At 42.1% G+C, this 22,926-nt stretch overlaps 1 protein-coding gene across 4 annotated transcripts in view; it reads right to left on the bottom strand.

Moving 5' to 3' along the window:
• Window positions 1-22,926, bottom strand: part of LOC124037574 (dual specificity protein phosphatase 8-like) — a 141,250-nt gene that overhangs the window by 16,659 nt on the left and 101,665 nt on the right. Inside the window, exon 1 of one of the 4 annotated variants that reach the window (XM_046352408.1) lies at window positions 7,341-8,072. The exons of 2 other annotated variants lie outside the window; for them this stretch is intronic. In XM_046352408.1, coding sequence (XP_046208364.1) covers window positions 7,341-7,479 — 139 coding nt within the window. In that variant the 5' untranslated portion in view covers window positions 7,480-8,072. Of the gene's footprint in view, window positions 1-6,481; window positions 6,568-7,340; window positions 8,073-22,926 lie in introns of those variants that run through there. One more of the 4 variants, XM_046352410.1, reaches the window with a different exon arrangement.

Consider the following 22,926-nt stretch of genomic DNA (forward strand, 5'->3'; position numbering starts at 1 on the left):
GCCTGCCAGCAGGGGAGGTCTAGCCAAGAACATTGCTGCTGTACAGGGGGAGCCAGAGACCCTTTTCAACGCGGGACTCCACCAAGCTGTGGCTCACCCCCTCCTAACAACATGGAAGCCCTGCAGACCTCCACAGACTTGCTGGTTTGGATGCATGTGCCGACATTTGTTGACACTGCTTATTTAGAATGTAATGTGAAAATGTAAATGAGTTTGTTAAAGAGTCTATATACATTTTTTTTAAATGCAATTATTTATATACCTTATTGCCTAGTAAGATATATGACTTAATATATCCCCACAATGGAATTTACTTGGGTTTTTAGGGAACTCATACATTTCCTTAAGCATCATTGAAGCTATAGAATTGAATGTTCAACCTTAACATGTGATAACTATGCAACAGAACAGATGAACAGGAATGACATTTATTCTCAAGGTTGGCTATAACTATCTGAATGCCACACCCCTACTAAACTGCAACTCGTCTTCTGATCTCACCCGCTGGGTCGTATCTCAACAACCCAGCACCGATAGATGGATTATCTGACAACATCACCAAAACGATGCCCATGCTTCCATGGGGCAGAAGTCAGTGTGTTGTTGGAAATCTGGATGGCCAGATTGCTATGAAAAATGACAAGAAACTGCCATGTTGGGAATCGAAAGTGGCTTGTTTCAGCTCGTTTCCTCTTGTTCTTGATATCATGTCTTGTTTTGAGGTGTATTGAATGATTTGATGTTAATGCTAATATGGCTCAAATTTGCTAGCTAGCTAACCAATAATTGTAAAGATGTCTATAGCACTGCATCTCAGTGCTTGAGGCGTCACTACAGACCCTGACAACCGGCCGCGATTGGGAGTCCCATAGGGCGGCGCACAATTGGCCCAGCGTCTGTCCGGGTTTGGCCGGTGTTGGCCGTCATTGTAAATAAGAATTTGTTCTTAACTGACTTGCCTAGTTAAATAAAGGTTAAATATATATATTTTTTAAACAATGTATTTGAGAGGCAACAAGGCCTCATTGTGCAAATGTATTTATGTTTTCAATAAACAGAGACTAAATATAGCTTGCATATTGTCAATAATCGAAGCCAACCCTGTCTGTTTTGCCACCTATTTGCGCACGTGTTGATTTTGTTGCTAAACAACCAACCTGTCTACCCAGCACCCAGCCTCAATACCCCAGCAGTTCTTCAAGAAAAGAACCCAACTAAGTGACCCAACGCCTACAATTACGTCAAGCAAGTGCAGCTCAAACTGAAAAAAGCCTGTCGTTTGAGGCTCCTGCTCCTTTAAGTTTCAAAACAACTGTTCTAGGACCAGTTGCCCGTTCCCCACAGTCTCACCTTCACCATTATGAACTGAATAGCCAAACTGACCCTGGTTGTTGAGTAGCCATCCACCTTTCAGTCTATGCATGGTAAACAACTTACTGGAAAGAGGGCGTCACAATGGGCCCACCAGACTTCCTATTCCCCCCCACATCCCATCTCCACTGTCCCAACACTCCGCAGCTTATATAATGTATTTTGTTCTCTCCTCTCTCTGAGCGGCCGGGCCCTCCCTCGTTTACCGAATGGTCTCTCTCTCCCCTTTTAATCTTTCCTTCTCTCCCTCCACAGGGCACCCAATCGGGAGAAGTAGGGTCATGTACACAAATCAATACAATCTAAAAATGCTCCACATATGAATGAATTTCATAGAGAAATGCATGTTTACAAGAAGTGTATATCAATATATTTCAATGTATTGTAGAAAGAAATGGAAAGCTTGTGAGGAAATGGAAAGCAAGTTCATGAGGACAAATTATCCCTGTTCGACACAGAAACACATGGATTGTTTGTTGCCATAATTTGGAAGCAGAAATGCTTTTTCACCAACACAAATCACATCCTCCATGGCTACAAACACTGTCTTCTGGGGAATTTATCCTTTATTTAACTAGGCAAGTCAGTTAAGAACAAATTCTGATTTACAATGACAGGCTACCAGGGAACAGTGGGTTAACTGCCTTGTTCAGGGGCAGAACAATAGATTTTTACCTTGTCAGCTTGGGGATTCGATCCAGCAACCTTTCGGTTACTGGCCCAAAGCTCTAACCAGAATTGGTGAGTTATGATACAAGGTCTGTTTGTATGGCCTGAAATCACTGAGATATTGACTGAACAGAAAGAGAGAGAGAGAGAGAGAGCCTGTCTGTAAGTTTGTGTCGGGGGGCTAGGGTCAATTTGTTATATCTGGAGTACTTCCCCTGTCCTATTCGGTGTCCTGTGTGAATCTAAGTGTGCATTCATTAATTCTCTCCTTCTTTCTCTCTCTCGGAGGACCTGAGCCCTAGGACCGTGCCCCAGGACTACCTGACATGATGACTCCTTGCTGTCCCCAGTCCACCTGACTGTGCTGCTGCTCCAGTTTCAACTGTTCTGCCTTATTATTATTTGACCATGCTGGTCATTTATGAACATTTGAACATCTTGGCCATGTTCTGTTATAATCTCCACCCGGCACAGCCAGAAGAGGACTGGCCACCCCACATAGCCTGGTTCCTCTCTAGGTTTCTTCCTAGGCTTTGGCCTTTCTAGGGAGTTTTTCCTAGCCACCGTGCTTCTACACCTGCATTGCTTGCTGTTTGGGGTTTTAGGCTGGGTTTCTGTACAGCACTTTGAGATATCAGCTGATGTACGAAGGGCTATATAAATACAATTTGATTTGATTTGATTTGTAACATTACGCTGTTGGTACTATTGACTGGCCCTCAATACCAGACCCCTCTGTGTGTGTGTGTGTGCATGGGTGTGTGAGAGGCTTTCAGCTGCATTATGCCTTAATGGAGGGGAACACACACATGCACACACACACGCACACTCCCCCTCTCTTCTCCATCCCGGGGGCATTGATTTGCCTGAATGACTGCCCTCCCTCCATCCCTCTCTTCTATCGCTCATATGGGAGAGACATGACACCATCCTCTGTGCCCCTCCAGCTGTCCCCTGTGCTCTGTAGGGGACATTAGCATTTCAATGTGTCTCCCCCACGGCTATGACATCATTGCACACATGCCCCACTCCACTCTACCCCACAAAGAGTCTGCTACAGCAGCAGGGGGCCTGAGGGTAGCCACTCGATCAGCATGTTACAAAGAACACCACAATTGCAATATAGAGGATTGAAGGGCAACCAGTATCTGTTTGTGCCTATGTTTATGTTACGGTAGATTTAGCATGTGGCTACCAGAGATCTATACGTCAGTATGATAGCGTTAGCATGTGGCTACCAGAGATCTATACGTCAGTATGGTAGCGTTAGCATGTGGCTAACAGAGATCTATACGTTAGTACGGTAGCGTTAGCATGTGGCTAACAGAGATCTATACGTTAGTACGGTAGCGTTAGCATGTGGCTAACAGAGATCTATACGTCAGTATGGTAGCGTTAGCATGTGGCTACCAGAGATCTATACGTCAGTACGGTAGCGTTAGCATGTGGCTAACAGAGATTTTTTTTGTTGAGTTTTATTTCAGTATAAATGGCAGTTAAAAAACTGAATTGTGTGTACATCAATATATTTAAGATAAAGTCCATGTCAATACAGCTTATCAAGATCCATATGTTATGGTAGCGTTAGAATTTAGCTATGTGTGTTTGAGTGTAAATAGTGAGGCTGGTTTGCAGCAGCTAGGCAGCTAACCTTCTGAGGACAACACAATCTAAAAATAAGCACTAACAACACCTCTATTCTCAACAGGTGACGTCAAACATGTGATTTTGTCTCTCTCTGGGCTAATCTGCCCATCTGCCTTGAAGCTGTGGTGTGAACACATGCATACGAGCACGCAATGTGCAGTGTGAACAGGACCAGTTGGGAACAGTGTTGGGCTAACAGTGCAGTGAACAGTGTTGGGCTAACTGCACTGAACCAGCTCACTGCACTGAAACACATGCATACTATACTCTAATAATAAATAATAATAATAATACTCTGATGCAGTATACACACTCTACAGCACATCTATACACACAGCAAATTGGCCAGAGTTACCTAGTGTTGATTTTTAGGATTGTTTTTAATATCTATGTTTTTGCATGTTCATTGATTGACTGATTAAACTTATTCTATATAAAGATAAATAACATACATTTTCTAAACTAATCCAATCAGTTAGTTAGATGTATTGCACCCATTACTGAAATGGTGTTGACAGTCATTCTGAATGCAGGTTGCCTGTAAATATACATTCCAGCTGTTGGATATCCTAACTCTGACTGGATTACAAAAGGAACTAAACATCACTTGGCAAGCCAGCAAAATGTGACTTGCAGGCCTGATGTGGCCTGTAAACCAGGAAGTTCATAACATCATTATTGTAAAACTTGGCCATAAAAGTGAGATATATTTAATCTATTGTCATAAAAGTTTAATTTTAATGGGTAACATTCATCTACAGGAGCAAAAAATGAACAATTAAAACAACCATGTCTCTGTCACTAACAAATACAGTCATGGGCAGTAACTCTACGGTTTACACAAAAACCAAAGGCACAGTGGGAAATGTTATTGAGGCGTGGCTTCGAGTGGGCATGACTTTCAACACATTATTTTTGATCTACCTGTGAGTGGAAGTGTTGTACCAGTTTAAGTGGTCCATGATTACGTAACTAAAGTTTGAGCATATCGGCTCCAAGTTTGGATGTTTTTGGAAGTACTTAAGAGCATGCCGCAATGAAGATGTGTAAATATTATTGTAATATCCTAAACCCAGCATAATGTTTAAAAAGACTATATGAGGTGTTATTGCATAACACCATTGGTGCAAACTATATACACTTCATAGTGTTAAAAATACTATATTAGGTGTTATTGTGTAACACTAAGTGTAAATTAGCTAACACTGCCAAAGTGTAATAGTGTCAGCACTAAGCACAGTGTTAATTTAACACTGAAAAGCGTGAAACTGTATAGACACTTTCCCAGTGTTGATTTAACACTGACAAGTGTGGACCTGTATAGACACTGTCCCAGTGTTGATTTAACACTGACAAGTGTGGACCTGTGTAGACACTGTCCCAGTGTTGATTTAACACTGACAAGTGTGGACCTGTATAGACACTGTCCCAGTGTTGATTTAACACTGACAAGTGTGGACCTGTATAGACACTGTCCCAGTGTTGATTTAACACTGACAAGTGTGGACCTGTATAGACACTGTCCCAGTGTTGATTTAACACTGACAAGTGTGGACCTGTATAGACACTGTCCCAGTGTTGATTTAACACTGACAAGTGTGGACCTGTATAGACACTGTCCCAGTGTTGATTTAACACTGACAAGTGTGGACCTGTGTAGACACTGTCCCAGTGTTGATTTAACACTGACAAGTGTGGACCTGTATAGACACTGTCCCAGTGTTGATTTAACACTGACAAGTGTGGACCTGTATAGACACTGTCCCAGTGTTGATTTAACACTGGATCATTTGCTGTGTATATAGCTAGACATACAAACACACGTTATGTTGGAAATACACAAACTGTACAGTATATCAATGCACACTGTGCACCACACACATTTAGGAAATGTAACACGTCTTCGTCTTCTGCTGTGTGAAAGGTGTAACATAGAACACCTGGCTTCACACACTGCCGATGCAGAAGAGAGAGAAAGATAAAATAGAGTAGGAGAACCAGAGAGAGAGGCAGAGGGAAGGAGAAATGTTGTGCCTTTGTGATAGTTTTATATGTCAATGACCACAGGTGGAGAGAGCGTGAACACTAACCCGCACGACACTGGGTCAATTGTGCGCTGCCTCATGGGTCTCCCGGTCGCGGCCGGCTGTGACAGAGCCTGTGATGCAGTGCCATAGACCACTGCGCCACTACGCCACTAACTGTATTAATCAACAGTCGGATACTGTATAAACTGAATACAGTAGATTACCGTAGAATGCACAGTAAAATACCATACATTTGTTTTACAGCACATTAAGACCTGTCATTTCAACAGTCAAACACTGTAAAATGCACAGTAAAATACTGTACATGTGTTTTACAGTATTAATTATGTTGCATTGTGAAAAACTGTTGTGGGTGGGGAAAGAGTCTCTGGCTCATTAACATATTTTATACCATGCCTTGTAAGAGGCTTTATTTGTTGAACCCGTGAGTACCACCGCAGAATACAGTAATATACTGTATTTTAGGAATTATTCAAACTTTGTCCTGAAACTCTACAGTAACTTACTGGCCAATTGTTGTCAGTGATTTACTGTAATTGAAAATACTGTTCAAAAACGTTTTGAACTTTAGTGCATGGTATTGTTGTTTCTCACTCATTAACACATTTTTATGCATGTCTTGAAAGAGGCTATATTAGTTGTGCCTGATAATGAGAGTACTGTATCAATTTAAATGATATGTGGTAGTGATTCCTACCAATGAAATGTATATAGGGAACAGATCAAAGTGGTAGCAAGTCACAAACCTTTAACAGTTGAGCGGCTAGCCTTGTCCTTTTGATCTGCTCTGCCCGGTAGTATTGACATTTTACAATCCTTTGTTAAGGCTTAAAGTCAAAATGATAGAAAACACCATATATCAGTTGGCATAGTGTAATATATAATTAAATATTCACTGTTAGCAATTGCTGATTTTATTTTTGAACAATTCAACAATAAAGTACTGTAATGCTGTTTTGCTATATATATTTACTGCAGCATGCTGTAAATGATGGTGCATTGTTGAGAATTAATGTGGGCAGAGAAAGAATTGCTGGCTCATTAACATATTTTAAGGCTTGCCTTGTAAGAGGATATATTTGTTGCACCCGTTAGTGAGAGTCCTGTACCAATGTAAGTGATATGTGGCAGTAGTTCCCAGACACCTAAATGTATGTAGGGAAAAGGTCAGAAGTGTCACATTAAATAAAGGTCAAATAAAAAAGTAGAGGTGATAGTATCTTTTAACTCTAGATATGCAAGCGATAAATAACATAGATTATTCATCAATTCAAAATGCCTACAGCCATGCTGCTTGCTATAATCCCTTATAACTACAGTAACATACTGTAGACAACAATGTGTACTGTTTAATGCTCACTTTTACTGTATTGTACTGTGTTTCATTGCTCTGGCATAAAGTTACCGTGAATACTGTAAATTAGATTACAGTAAAACAATTGGTACCGTAAAATGGATTACGGTGTCTGTACTCACTGGCTCAATTGCTGCCATTATATAGGAAATGTTTTACAGTGTACTGCAGCGCTGAGCTCTCTCACTCTCTTTCTCTCTCATCTCTTTCTAACCTACTGACACCCCTTCCCAGACTGGGTCAGTACACACCTCGTAGCTCCCTCCCCTCCTTGCTCCTGCGGACTCTGATCTTCAGCCTCCTGTCTGACTCCTGCAGGACAGGCCAGAAACAGTCCTCAGCCGGGGCTATGACCACGTCCAGAGGCATCACCCTCAACACGCTCAACATACACGCGTTCTAGTGCACTCAGATCAGGAACACACTGACTGCCGTCCAGACCAATGGAGTCCCCCAGGGAAAAGTTAGCAGAACGGCTAAACAAACAAATCACTTGTTCCCGAAAACGTCAGAGGGAAAGCCGGCCACAAAGTCCCAGCTGTCACTACTCCGACTGGTGGTGACCAAGTCCAAGTCCAAACTCAGATCCCAAAGTCCCAGCTGTCACTACTCCGACTGGTGGTGACCAAGTCCAAGTCCAAACTCAGATCCCAAAGTCCAAGGAGGGAAGGAACCTTAGTCCCCGAACTCAAGAGAATGGACGGAACCCACTTCCAGAAAGTAAACTACTCCCAAACATCTGTAGATGTACTGCCCACAAGTTCCACAAGTCACTTCTAGAACTCATTCAGTTCAAATCCACCAAGAATCATATTTTTCCTATAATATCTACCAAAGCCATAGAGGTCCAGTAGTATTTTGAGGAATAATGAAAGGAATAACTATGGAGAGAAGAAAGAAGAAAGAGAGTACATGTCTGTCTGTCTGTAGCTGCTACTGAGTGTGTCTCTCCGTGCCTTCTCTCCGTGTGTGTGAGCCCACAGGCAGAAGAGCAGTACCCTATTGTTGTGCTGTTTGGCTGTCCCCGTCTCTCATTCGCTCACACTTCTCCCCCTCCCTCCCTGCCTGCTTCCCTCTCTCTCTCCCTCCCGCTCCTGTGTAGAGGATGACGTAGTTGTTCTCTCTCTCTCCTCGCTTGCTCGCCCGGGGGGGTGAATGAGCTCACTTGCCGTGAGCTCAGACTCTGACCCTGCCCTTCCCCTCTCCCCTCCTCCCTCCCACTCTTCCTCCCTCACTCCCTCCCTCTCTTGTGGAGCCAGTGCTCCGTCATAGCTAATGTCTAAGGCATGTAACCGCATTCCTTACTCACCAGACAAATATGTGGTCACCTCAGGGGCCTAGTGAGCTGGAGCAGGGAGACAGCAACTACGGCTCTATGTGTTTTAGCAAGATACACACTGCATCTCTGTGTGTTTGTGTTCAATTAAATAGTTTGTGATTTATAATGTGCAGTGTGTACAATAAGAAGATGACATCGCTCCCTCTGAAACACATCACTCTCTGCCTTTGCAAAACACATACTCAATGCCTATGTGTGCTTAATTAAATACGGTATGTTTTCTGGTGTGCGTGTGTGTGTGTGTGTGTGTGTGTGTGTGTGTGTGTGTGTGTGTGTGTGTGTGTGTGTGTGTGTGTGTGTGTGTGTGTGTGTGTGTGTGTGTGTGTGTGTGTGTGTGTGTGTGTGTGTGTGTGTGTGTGTGTGTGTGTGTGTGAGTGTAGAGAAGGGATGTTAATTAAACACTGAGTTTTAGAACGTGCATGTAGTGAACAATGTGTGTGTACCAGTATGTATTTCATTAGATAGTGTGTGTTCACACTGAACAACAAGTGTGTGTGTGTGTGTTGTCTATCACAAATTAGTGTGAATGTATCAAACAACATTTGTGTGCTTGTGTACGCGCTTATAGTGCCTTCAGAAGGTATTCACACCCCTTTACCCTTTCCATATGTTGATGTGTTACAGCCTGAATTTAAAACGGATTACATTTAGATTTGGTGTCACTGATCAACACAAAACACAAAATGGATTATAATATTTTTGAACATTTTCAAAATTGAAAGTTAAATGTAATGCTGAAATGTATTGACTAAGCCTACATAAATAATACATAGGACTCATTCTGTGTTCAATAATAGTGGTTAAAATGAATTTTTAATGAGTACCCCATCTCTGTACCCCACACATACAATTATCTGTAAGGTCCCTCAATCGAGCTGTGAGTTCCAAACACAGATTCAACTGCAAATACCAGGGAGGTTTTTCAATGCCTTCAAAGAAGGGCACTGATTGGTAGATGGGTAAAAGCAGACATTGAACATCCCTTTGAGCAGGGTGAAGTTATTAATTACAATTTGGATGGTGTATCAATACACCCAGTCACTACAAAGTTACAGGTGTCCATCTTAACTCAGTTGCAGGAGAGGAAGGAAACCGCTCAGGGATTTCACCATGAGCCCAATTGTGATTTTAAAACAGTTACAAAGTTGAATGATTGTGATAGGAGAAAACTGAGGATGGATCAACAACATTGTAGTTTCTCCACAATACTAACCTAAATGACAGAGTGAAAAGAAGGAAGCCTGTACAGAATAAAAATATTCCAAAACATGCATCCTGTTTGCAATAAGGCACTTAAGTAATACTGTAAAAAATGTGGCAAAGAAATTAACTTTGTTCTAAATAAAAAAGTGTTATGTTTTGGGAAAATCAAACACAACACATCACTGAATACCACTCAAGCATGGAATTTTCAAGCACGGTGGTGGCTGCATCATGTTATAGGTACGCTTGTCATGGGAAAGGAATAGGGAGTTCTTTGGGATAAAGAAAATGGAATACAGCTATACAAACAGGCACAACCCTAGAGAAAAACCTAGTTCAGTCTGCTTTCCACCAGACACTGGAAGAAAAATTCATCTTTCAGCAGGACAATAACCTAAATCACAAGGCCAAATCTACACTGGAGTTGCTTATCAAGACAACATTGAATGTTCCTGAGTGGCCTAGTTACATTTTTGACTTAAATCGTCTTGAAAATCTATGGCAATACTTGAAAATGGCTGTCTAGCAATGATCAACAATCAACTTGACAGAGCTTGTAGACTTTTAAAAAGAGTAATGGGCAAATAATGTACAATCCAGGTGTGCAAACCTCTTAGAGACGTACCCAAAAAGACTCAAAGGTGCTTCTACAAAGTAAATGACTCAGGGGTGTGAATACTTACAGCATGTAAATGAGATATTTCTGTATTTCATCAAGAAGTTTGCAAAAAATATCGAAACACATGTTTTCACTTTGTCATTATGGAGTATTGTGTGAAATACTCAAGGGATATGAATACCTTCTGAAGGCACTGTATGAATACCTTCTGAAGGCACTGTATGAATACCTTCTGAAGGCACTGTATTTATGTGTTGTGCAGTATACGGCATGTGTGTTATAACTCTTATTTCCTGGGAGGGAACTTCATGTATGGTGAAGAATGAACAAGACATATAACAACATAGAACACAAAAACATGTAGGCTACAGTATAACGGATTAGACACATGCTATGTTCTCCCAGGGTATATCCACATATATACAAATACAAATACAAACTTCAATAGAGTTAAGTAGTTTAATGGATGTTGGCACAAATCGAGATGCTGCTCTCTTCGATTTGAATGGGAGATCTTTATACCTGGGCCTGGAGGGTAGGGGGCTCTGCTGGACTATACCTGGTTATTCTGTGTGTGTGTTATGTCAAACGCTATTTGTTCCCCCTTCTTCCTCACTCGTTTTTTGTAAATGTCACTGAGGGGTTCCTGGCTTGCTCCAATGATCTTCCTATTGATTCTTAATACCCTGTCCAATTGGTTCTAACTTGTGTTCCCTAGAGCACCAAACCAACACAAAATATTAAAAGCTAATATGGATTCTAAAAAGCATTTGTAAAACGCTTGGAGGATTGATTGGTGTTTATTAAACTTCCTTCCACAAGGACACAAGACACAAACAGTGCGTTGAAAAAGTATTTAGCCCCTTTCTGATTTTTTTTTTGCTTTTTTTTATAGTGAATCAGATCAAAATGAATATTAAATAAAGGGAACCTGAGTTTATAAATAACAACAACAACAAAATATTTTTTACATTTAATAATTCTCCTGTGTGAGGAAGTCATTTCCCCCTAACACACAATAACTGGTTGTGTCACCTTCATATGCAATGACTGCAACCAAATGCTTCCTGTAGTTGTTGATCAGTCTCTCACATCACTGTGGAGGAATTTTGGCCCACTCTTCCATGCAGAACTGCTTTAACTCAGCGACATTTGTGGGTTTTCAAGCATAAACTGCATGTTTCAAGTCCTGCTGCAACATCTCAATTGGGATTAGGTCTGGACTTTGACTAGAACATTCCCAAAACTTCAAATTGGTTGCTTTTGAACCATTTTCCATGAATACTTGATTGTGTGTTTAGAATCATTGTCCTGCTGCAGGACCCAGCTGCACTTCAGCTCACAGACGGATGGCCTGATATTCTCCTGTATAATTCTCTGACACAGAGCCCAATTCATGGTTCCTTCTATTTACGGCAAGTTGTCCACGGTCTGAGCTAGAAAAGCATCCCCAAACCATCACACTACCCCCACCATGCTTGACCGTTGGTATGAGATTCTTACTGTGGAATGCAGTTGTTTGGTTTTCGACCAGACATAATGGGACCCATCTCATCCAGAAAGTTGACTCAAGTTTGCCAAAAAGCACCTGGAAGCTGCTGGATGATCCTCAAGAATCTTGTAAGAATGTTCTATGGACAGATGAGTCAAAAGTACAACTAGCAGAGTGGAACTATCCTTCCATGAAGTTGCATGATTTTCCAGAGAACGCAAAGAGCCCTGAGGTGATTATCTCTTTCATATCATGGCAATAATTTAACACATTTGCCGGTAGAACTGTGTTTATTTGCCGGTAGAATTGTGTTCAACATCTATTGAAGTGGCTAGACAGTTTACTAGGTAGTTGGCTTGGTAACCAAACAAACAGACTTCCTAGTTTAACTAACCAAACCATCTGTCCTAGCTTGTTTTTATGAAAATCCAATTCAACAATGTCAATAATGTTTTCAATTCAACTTTTGCTTAAAGATAGAACATGTAAGAATGAACTATAGCCATTGAATTCTACCGTGCAGATATACCGTTGGGAAATAATGCACACTCTAGAATGCCCTTCAAGTCAATCAGAAACGAATATTCAACAATCACATGGTATAATGAGTTTTGAATTCCAGTATGGATAGACCATCTTGTGTGTGTGTACAAGATCTCGTTGTTTTACCAATTTGACTTCAGATTATGACGTTTCTCCATGTTTCTCCAAACATCACATTTCAAAGTGTTTTTGACACCCTGACTGCTCCTGCTCAGCATCGTTCCGTTTCTCCAATCGTCATATTTCGAAGGGTAACGGTTAATAAGGGTTAAGGTTTGGAGAAGGGTTAAAACATTAACTTTAGGCGTTGGGATAGGCATAGGGATATGGGATAGGGTAAAGGGTAAAGGGTAAAAATATATATAACTAAGGGTATATCACTGGTATTGAACATGCAACCGTTGGATCTGGAGTCATGGGATTATGCTCATCTGCCTTAGCAAAACACAAGCCAACTTGATAGCAATAGCACTCACTGTTGCCCCTAATGGCAAGTTCTGAAGGCATTTCCTGACGTCCTCCGGACATGTCAGACGCCCAATTTTGAACGATCTGCCTGTTCCGGCTCTTGTCTTAAGACACTATGTTCTCGCTCGGGGAGCAGTGAGAAAGAAAGAACACACACACACACACACACACACACACACACACACACACACACACACACACACACACACACACACACACACACACACACACACACACACACACACACACACACACACACACACACACACACACACACACACACACACACACACACACACACACACCTTACTATGCCTTACTATGGTATGACAAACATGTAGGCTGACCATAGAAATAGAATCCACCCAGTATGCCATTATTGCTTTGAATGGGGAGGCCCGTTCTATATATTTTATTTCTATGAGCCTCACACTAAGCAACGAGGATTAGTTGCTCTGTTTTAGGAAGTGAAAATCTAAACAATCACTTTGATCATCAAATTCAAATGGAGTTTTTGTCACCCTAATCCTACAATTATCTAGATTATCTTTCTAATGTCAACGCCAATCATTTTCTTCCGATATGATCACAGAACAATTGTAAAATATACTACATTGTTGCAGTAAAAATGGTTAACTGAATTAGCTACATTGTAAAGTTTTGTTTTTAGCCTCGTAATGGTTGAGGTTTGGATTGGGAAGGGCAGACTGATCCAAGATCTGTGATTAGAGGGAAGTTGTTATTCCTATAAGCCTGTGAGTGAGTGACTACAGTGGTGGAACTAGCAGTAGGCCAACATCTGTGGTCCATGATGGTCAGAGAGAGAGGCAGAAGAACTAGGTCATTTGGAAATACGCGCTGAAAACCCTGCCATGTAGCTCAGTTGTTGTATGCCTTTTAAGATGCTTTGGATCAAAGCATCTGCTGAATTCATCTTCTTGATGAATCATCACCAACTCACACATGAACGTACTGTACGTACACACACACAGCAATGCTTTCTAAGCCCTCAATTACAAATACCTATCCACCCGTCTGGAAATTATATCAACCTCATTTGTCAACACAGGTGTGGCATTCCCTAGAGGCCGTGTAACTATTGTTATTATTTAAAGCAAGCATAAATGGACTTTTAGTGTCCAGTAAGTTCCTGTCCATTTCTTTGAGTAGCCAACTACGTGACCATCAGTTGGTGAACTTCAATGGGGTTTGTTGTCCTCTCTCCCTTTCCTCCCCTTCCCCTCTCCTCCCTCGTCCACTTCTTCTCCCCTTCCTCTCACTACCCTCCTGTCCCTGTTTCCTCCCCAGACAGGATAACAAGGCCCCGAATAGCAGGTCTTTAATTAAGGAACTGCAGACAGGGTGTTAAAAAGGAAAGGGGAACACTTTTATTTGCTGCACACATATGCCTGCCGGGTAAAAAATAGGTGTGCTGGCCACTCTGACCCACCCTAATGGCTTTTGTCTAAACCATTGGTTTGCATGACAGTAGTTCCATAAGGACTGAGCAATATAGCACATCAGACTGGCACCAAGGACAAATATAACCAGGACTGGTAAAGAAAACCTACTGGCCCTACAAGTAAAGTAACGTATAGGAATAAAATCAAATGTTATTGGTTTGCGTACACATATTTTGCAATGTTATCGCAGGTGCAGCAAAATAGCCAAAGATATGTGGACACCCTTTAAAATGAGTGGATTTGGCTATTTCAGCCACATGCGTTGCTGACGGGTGTGTAAAATTGAGCACACAGCCATACAATCTCCATAGATAAACATTGGCAGTAGAATGGCACAAACTGAAGAACTCAGTAACTTTCAACGTGGCACGTCATAGGATGACACCTTTCCAACAAGTCAGTTCGTTAAATTCCTGTCCTGCTTGAGCTGCCCCGGTCAACTGTAAGTGATGTTATTGTGAAGTGGAAACGTTTAGGAGCAACAACGGCTCAGCCGTAAAGTGGTAGGCCACACAAGCTCACAGAACGGGACTGCCGAATGCTAAAGTGCGTAGCATGTAAAAAATTGTCTGCCCTCGGTTGCAACACTCACTACTGAGTTCCAAAATGTCTCTGGAAGCAACGTCAACACAAAAATGGTTCGTCTGGAGCTTCATGAAATGGGTTTCCATGGCCGAGCAGCCACAAACAAGCGTCAGCTGGAGTGGTGTAAAGCTTGCTGTCATTGGACACTGGAGAAGTGAAAACGCGCTGTCTGGAGTGATGAATCACGCTGTTATAGCAGCAAAAAGGAGACCAACTCCCTATTAATGCCCATGATTTTGGAATGAGATATTCAACGAGCAGGTGTCTACATACATATATATATATATATATATATATATGAAGTCGGAAGTTCACATACACCTTAGCCAAATACATTTAAACTCTGTTTTTGACAATACTTGACATTTAATTTGAGTAAAAATTCCCTGTCGTAGGTCAGTTAGGATCATCACTTTATTTTAAGAATGTGAAATGTCAGAATAATAGTAGAGAGAATGATTTATTTCAGCTTTTATTTCTTTCATCACATTCCCAGTGGGTCAGAAGTTTACATACAGTCAATAAGTATTTGGTAGCATTGTATTTAAATTGTTTAACTTAGGACAAATGTTTCGGGTAGCCTTCCACAAGCTTCCCACAAAAAATAAGTTGGGTGAATTTTGGCCCATTCCTCCTGACAGAGCTGGTGTAACTGAGTCAGGTTTGTAGGCCTCCTTGCTTGCACATGCTTTTTCAGTTCTACCCACACATTGTCTATAGGATTGAGGTCTGTGATGGCCACTCCAATACCTTGACTTTGTTGTCCTTAAGACATTTTGCCACAAATGGGGTCAAAGTCCATTTGGAAGACCCATTTGCGACCAAGCTTTAACTTCCTGACTTATGTCTTGAGATGTTGTTTCAATATATCCACATAATTTTCTTTCCTCATGATGCCATCTATTTTGTGAAGTGCACCATTTCCTCCTGCAACCCCACAACATGATGCTGCCACCCCCGTGCTTCACGGTTGGGATGGTGGTCTTCGGCTTGCAAGCGTCCCCCTTTTTCCTCCAAACATAACGATTGTCATTTTGGCCAAACAGTTCTATTTTTGTTTCAATAGACCAGAGGACATTTCTCCAAAAATGTACGATGTTTGTCCCCATGTGCAGTTGCAAACCTTAGTCTGGCTTTATTATGGTGGTTATGGAGCAGTGGCTTCTTCCTTGCTGTCGATATAGGACTCGTTTTACTGTGGATATAGATACTTTTGTACCTGTTTCCTCCAGCATCTTTACAAGGTCCTTTGCTGTTGTTCTGGGATTGATTTGCACTTTTCGCACCAAAGTATGTTCATCTCTAGGAGACAGAACGCGTCTCCTTCAAGAGCAGTATGACGCGTGCGTGGTCCCATGGTATTTATACTTGCGTACTGTTGTTTGTACAGATGAATGTGGTTCCTTCAGGCATTTGGAAATTGCTCCCAAAGATGAACCAGACTTGTGGAGGTCTACACTTTTAATTCTGAGGTCTTGGCTGATTTCTTTTGATTTTCCCATGATGTCAAGCAAAAAGAGGCACTGAGTTTGAAGGTAGGCCTAGAAATACATCCACAGGTACACCTTCAATTGACTCAAATGATGTCAATTAGCCTATCAGAAGCTTCTAAAGCCATGATGTCATTTTCTTGAATTTTCCAAGCTGTTGTCTTAACTGATGTCCTAACCGACTCGCCAAAACTATAGTTCGTTAACAAGAAATTTGTGGAGTGGTTGAACAACGAGTTTTAATGACTCCAACCTAACACGGTACCCAAACCGGCTGCGCACGTGCGCCATCGTAGGCCATGGTGCATAAATGTATTTTGTCCCCCCACACCAAACGCAATCATGACACGCAGGATAAAATATCAAAACAAACTCTGAACCAATTACATTAATTTGGGGACAGGTCGAAAAGCATTAAACATTTATGGCAATTTACCTCGCTAGCTTGCACTTGCTAGCTAATTTGTCCTGGGATATAAACACTGAGTTGTTATTTTAGCTGAAAATCACAAGGTCCTCTACTCCGACAATTAATCCACACATAAAACAGTCAACCGAATCGTTTCTAGTCATCTGTCCTTCCAGGCTTTCTATTCTCTGGATTTTATATTGCGATTGGCAACTTTCATAAATTCGGTGCATTGCCGCCACCGACCTCGTTCGTCTTTCAGTCACCCACGTGGGTATAACCAATGAGGAGAAGGTACGTGGGTACCTGCTTCTATAAACCAATGAGGAGATGGGAGAGGCAGGACTTGCAGTGCGATCTGCATCACAAATAGAACTGACTTCTATTTTAGCCCTTGACAACTCAGACGCTCGTTGGCGCATTTTGCAGGCAGTGTGGGTGCAATAATTGAATAATATACATTTCAAAATGTATTTTGCAATGCTCACGCACGCAATGCGAGCAGTGTATTCAGGGTATAAATGTATGTAAACTTCCAACTTCAACTGTATATACAGTGAAGAGGCAACGCCAGAATCCCGGCGTCTCCTCTTCACTGTTGAAGTTGAGACTGGTGTTTTGAGGGTACTATTTAATTAAGCTGCCAGTTGAGGACTTGTGAGGCATCTGTTTCTCAAACTAGACACTCTAATGTACTTGTCCTCTTGCTCAGTTGTGCACTGGGGCCTTCCACTCCTCTTTCTATTCTGGTTAGAGCCAGTTTGCACCATTCTGTGAAGGGAGTATTTAAACAGAGTTGTACAAGATCTTCAGTCTCTTGGCAATTCCTCGCATGGAATAACCTTCATTTCTCAGAACAAGAATAGACTGACAAGTTTCAGAAGAAAGTCATTTGTTTCTGGCCATTTTGAGCCTGTAATCAAACCCACAAATGCTGATGCTCCTGATACTCAACTAGTCTAAAGAAGGCCAGTTTTATTCCTTCTTTAAACAGAACCACACTTTTTCCAGTTGTGCTAACAATTACAAAAATGTTTTCTAATGATCAATTAGCCTTTTAAATGATCAACTTGGATTAGCTAACACAACATGCCATTGGAACATAGGAGTGATGGTTGCTCATAATGAGCCTCTTTACGCCTATGTAGATGGTGTTGTTATCTAACGCACAACCCTGGTATTTCCACCTATGCAAAACAGTGGTATAGTGTATGTGTTTCTTAGTGGCAGAGTGAGAGCTTCCTTCCTCTTCTAGTTAGGAGAGAGGGCTCGATAACCTCTTCCTCATTCCATTCCCATAAAGTGTGTCAGGTTAGGTTGTCTAAGCACAGCAGAGATAGGTTGTGTCTGCCTGTAAAATCTGTTTGGTTAGGTTGTCTCAGTACAGCAGGGCAAGGATAGGTTGCGCCTAAGGAGCTGCACCACCTGCCTGCCTGTCTCACACCCCAGGCCACACTTGACAGAAGGGAGGGAGGGGCACTACAGTACAATACGGCACATTTAGGGCTAGTACAGAAGGGAGGGAGGGGCACTACAGTACAGTACGGCACATTTAGGGCTCGTACAGAAGGGAGGGAGGGGCACTACAGTACAGTATGGCACATTTAGGGCTCGTACAGAAGGGAGGGAGGGACACTACAGTACAGTACGGCACATTTAGGGCTCGTACAGACAGAGACGGGTAAAATACACAAGAACACATTATGATTCTGTCTTTAAAAAATGTCAACTTCTAATGCACCTAAAGGAAAGCCATCTGCCATCTCCATTGTCTGTCAATGTTTGAACAGGTTTGAAAGTCTGAAAGGATATGCTTAATAACGTACAGCAACACGTTTTCAAATACAAGAGCTACAGTATATGTAATGGGAAGTTCTGTTAATGTGAATAGTATGCATGTTGACTATAATGTGTTGAATGTGATAGCATGTTATATTCAATCTCTCTCTCTCTCTCTCTCTCTCTCTCTCTCTCTCTCTCTCTCTCTCTCTCTCTCTCTCTCTCTCTTACTCTCTCAAATCAAATCAAATGTTATTGGTCACATACATGTGATTATCAGATGTTATTGTGGGTGTAGCGAAATGCTTGTGCTTCTAGCTCCGACAGTGCAGTAATATCTAACAAGTAATATCTAACAAATTACACAACATAAACCCAATACACACAAATATAAGTAGCAATGAATTAAGACTATATACATTTGGACAAGCGATGTCAGAGCAGAACGGACTAATATACAGTAGAATAGTACAGGAAAACAGTATATACTGTACATATGAGATGAGTAATGCAAGATATGTAAGCATTATTAAGTAAATGAGATACCGTAGAATAGTATAGAAAACAGTATATACTGTACATATGAGATGAGTAATGCAAGATATGTAAGCATTATTAAGTAAATGAGATACCGTAGAATAGTATAGAAAACAGTATATACATATGAGATGAGTAATGCAAGATATGTAAGCATTATTAAGTAAATGAGATACCGTAGAATAGTATAGAAAACAGTATATACATATGAGATGAGTAATGCCAGATGTAAACATTATTAACGTGACTAGTGTTCCATTCCTTAAAGTGGCCAGTGATTCCTAGTCTACGCCTATAGGCAGCAGCCTCTAATGTGCCATTGATGGCTGTTTAACAGTCTGATGGGCCTTGAGATAGAAGCTGTTCTTCAGTCTCTCGGTCCCAGCTTTGATGCACCTGTAATGACCTCGCCTGGATGATAGTGGGGGTAAACAGGGAGTGGCTCGGGTGGTTGATGTCCTTGATGATCTTTTTGGCCTTCCTGTGACATCGGGTGCTTTTGGTGTCCTGGAGGACGGGTAGTTTGCCCCGAGTAATGAGTTGGGCAGACTGCACTACCTTCTGGAGAGCCTTGAGGTTGCAGGCGGTGTAGTTGCCATACCAGGCGGAGATACAGCCTGACAGGATGCTTTCAATTGTGCATCTGTAAAAATTTGTGAGGGTTTGTCTCTCATGCTCGCTCTCTCTGTCTCTGTCTCTGTCTCTCTCTGTCTCTGTCCCTCTCTGTCTCTGTCTCTGTCTCTCTCTGTCTCTCTGTCTCTCTGTCTCTCTCTGTATCTCTCTCTCTCTCTCTGTCTCTCTCTGTCTCTGTCTCTCTTTGTCTCTCTCTGTCTCTCATGCTCCTTCTGTCTGTCTCTCTGTCAATTCAATTTAAACTCAAATTAAGGTCTTTATTGACATGGGAAACATATGTTTACATTGCTAAAACAAGTGATATAGCTAATAAACAAAAGTGAAATAATAATAAAAAATAACAGTAAACATTACACTCACACAAGTTCCAAAATAAAAAATAAATTTCAAATGTCATATTATGTCTATATACAGTGTTGTAACGATGTGCAAATAGATCAAAATAAATCAACATAAATGTGAGTTGAATTTGCCCTTGTCTTGAGGCAACAGGTCCCAAATCTTGCTGCCATGATTGCAAATTGTGGTATTTCATCCAATAAACATGGGAGTTTGTCAAAAGTGGATTTGTTTACAAATTATTTGTGGGTCTGTTAAATCTGAGGTAAATATGTGTCTCTAATATGGTCATACATTTGGCAGGAGGTTAGGAATTGCAGCTCAGTTTCCACCTCATTTAGTGGGCAGTGTGCACATAGCTTAGAAAGATAGAAAGGCTTGAGAGCCAGGTCAGCCTTTCTCAATAGCAAGGCTATGCTCACTGAGCCTGTACAAAGCTTTTCTTAATTTTGGGTCAGTCACAGCGGTCAGGTATTCTGCCACTGTGTACTCTCTGTTTAGGGCCAAATAGCATTATAGTTTGCTCTGTTTTTTTGTAAATTCTTTCCAATGTGTGAAGTAATTATCTTTTTGTTTTCTAATGATTTGGTTGGGTCTAAATGTGTTGCTGCCCTGGGGCTCTGTGGGGTCTGTTTGTGTTTGTGAACAGAGCCCAGGACCAGCTTGCTTAGGGGACTCTTCTCCAGGTTCACCTTTATTTTACTAGGCAAGTCAGTTAAGAACAAATTCTTATTTTCAATGACGGCCTAGGAACAGTGGGTTAACTGCCTGTTCAGGGGCAGAACGACAGATTTGTACCTTGTCAGCTCAGGGATTTGGACTTGCAACCTTTCGGTTACTAGTCCAATGCTCTAACCACTAGCCTACCCTGCCGCCCCCCCCTGCCGCCCTGTCTCTGTAGGTGATGGCTTTGCTATGGAAGGTTTGAGAATCGCTTCCTTTTGGTGGTTGTAGAATATGACGTCTATTTACTGGATTTAGATAATTAGCGGAAATCGGCCCAATGCTTCTCTGCATGCATTATTTGGTGTTTTACATTGTACACAAAGGGATCTTTTTGTAGAATTTTACATGCAGAGTCTCAGTTTGGTGTTTGTCTCATTTTGTGAATTCTTGGTAGGCGAGCGGACCCCAGACCTCACAACCATAATGGGCAATGGGTTTTTATAACTGATTCAAGTATTTTTAGCCAGATCCTAATTGGTATGTACAATTGTATGTTCCTTTTGATGGCATAGAAGGCCCTTCTTGTCTTGTCTCTCAGATCGTTCAAAGCTTTGGGGAAGTTACGTGTGGCGCTGATGTTTAGGCCAAGGTGTGAACAGTTTTTTATGTGCTCTAGGGCAACGGTGTCCAGATGTCATTTGTATTTGTGCTCCTGGCAACTGGACCTTTTTTTGGAACACCATTGTTTTTGTCTTTACTGAGATTTACGGTCAGGGCCCAGCTCTGACAGAATCTGGGCAAAAGATATAGGTGCTGCTGTAGGCCCTCCTTGGTTGGGGACAGAAGCACCAGATCATCAGCAAATAGTAGACATTTGACTGGAGATTCTGCAGACTGTTCTAGTCCCCTTGCCAATTCATTGATATATATGTGGAAGAGGGTGGGGTTTAAGCTGCATCCCTATCTCACCCCATGGCCTTGTGGAAAGAAATGTTTTTATTTTGCCAATTTTAACCGCACATTTGTTCTTTGTGTACATGGATTTTATAATGTCGTATGTGTTTCGTCCAACACCACTTTCCACCAATTTATATAGCAGAACCTGATGCCAAATTTAGTCAAAAAATGTTTTGAAGTCAACAAAGCATGACAAGAATTTGCCTTTGTTTTGGTTTGTTTGTCAATTAGGGTGTGCAGGGTGAATACATGGTCAGTAGTACGGTAATTTGGTAAAAAGGCAATTTTGACATTTGCGCAGAACATTGTTTTCGCTGAGGAAATGTACGCGTCTGTGCGATTGGGTCTTGGACTCCCTGACGGGCCGCCCCCAGTTGGTGAAGGTAGAAACAAAAGGTGCTTCCCGACTCTCAGCGCACATCGTTAAAGAATAACGCCTCACCCTAGGGAAGCATCAGGGAGTGTGTATTTTTTTTTTTAAGGTGGGAATGACGTCGGGTCCGGGAGCAACCACAGGCTCTCATGCCTCAGACAGATCGCCAGGATCTCCTGCCTCCGTCGGCTCGTCGGGCTCCCCTGCCTCTGCCGGATCATTGGGCTTGCATGCCTCTGCCGGATCGCCGGGCTCCCATGCCTCGGCCGGATCGCCGGTCTGTCTGGTTCCTGCACACCAGCCTGCGACAGGTTCCCGCACTTCAGCAGGTGTGACTGGTCCGCCAGGATTGTCTCTTTGGTTGGCATCCTGCGGCAGCAGCCGAAAGCGCTGGGGAGGGGGTACCGTCACGTATGCTCTCTCTCAGGTGCTCTAGGTCGCCATGTTCCCGCGTCTCAGCCGAACTGACAGGTTTCCCGCGCCTCAGCCAAACTGACAGGATTCCTGCGCCTCAGCAGAGGTGACCGGTCCGCTGCTGATCCCTGGGACCGTCACTTTGGTCGGCATCCTGCGGCTGGTGCCTCACGTCGGGTGGGGGTACTGTCACGTGTGCTCCCTCTCCGGCCTCCAGGTCACCAGGCTGCTCGTTATGGCGCACACCTGTCGTCATTGTTATGCGCACCAGCACGTCATCAGACTCCCCTTGTCTCCATCACTTCCCTGATTACCTTCCCTACATATGTCACTCCCTTTGGTTCCATCCCCAGGCGTTATTGTTTCAGTTTCATGTCTGTGCGTTGTTCGTGTTTCGTTTATTGATTAATTCACTCACTCCCTGAACTTTCTTCCCGACTCAGCGCATATCGATACACTTATCCATATATTTATATGTACATATTCTTATTCCATCCCTGTACTTAGATTTGTGTGTATTAAGTATTT

This window comes from Oncorhynchus gorbuscha, linkage group LG06 (assembly GCF_021184085.1).
Source record: "Oncorhynchus gorbuscha isolate QuinsamMale2020 ecotype Even-year linkage group LG06, OgorEven_v1.0, whole genome shotgun sequence".
NCBI lineage: Eukaryota > Metazoa > Chordata > Actinopteri > Salmoniformes > Salmonidae > Oncorhynchus > Oncorhynchus gorbuscha.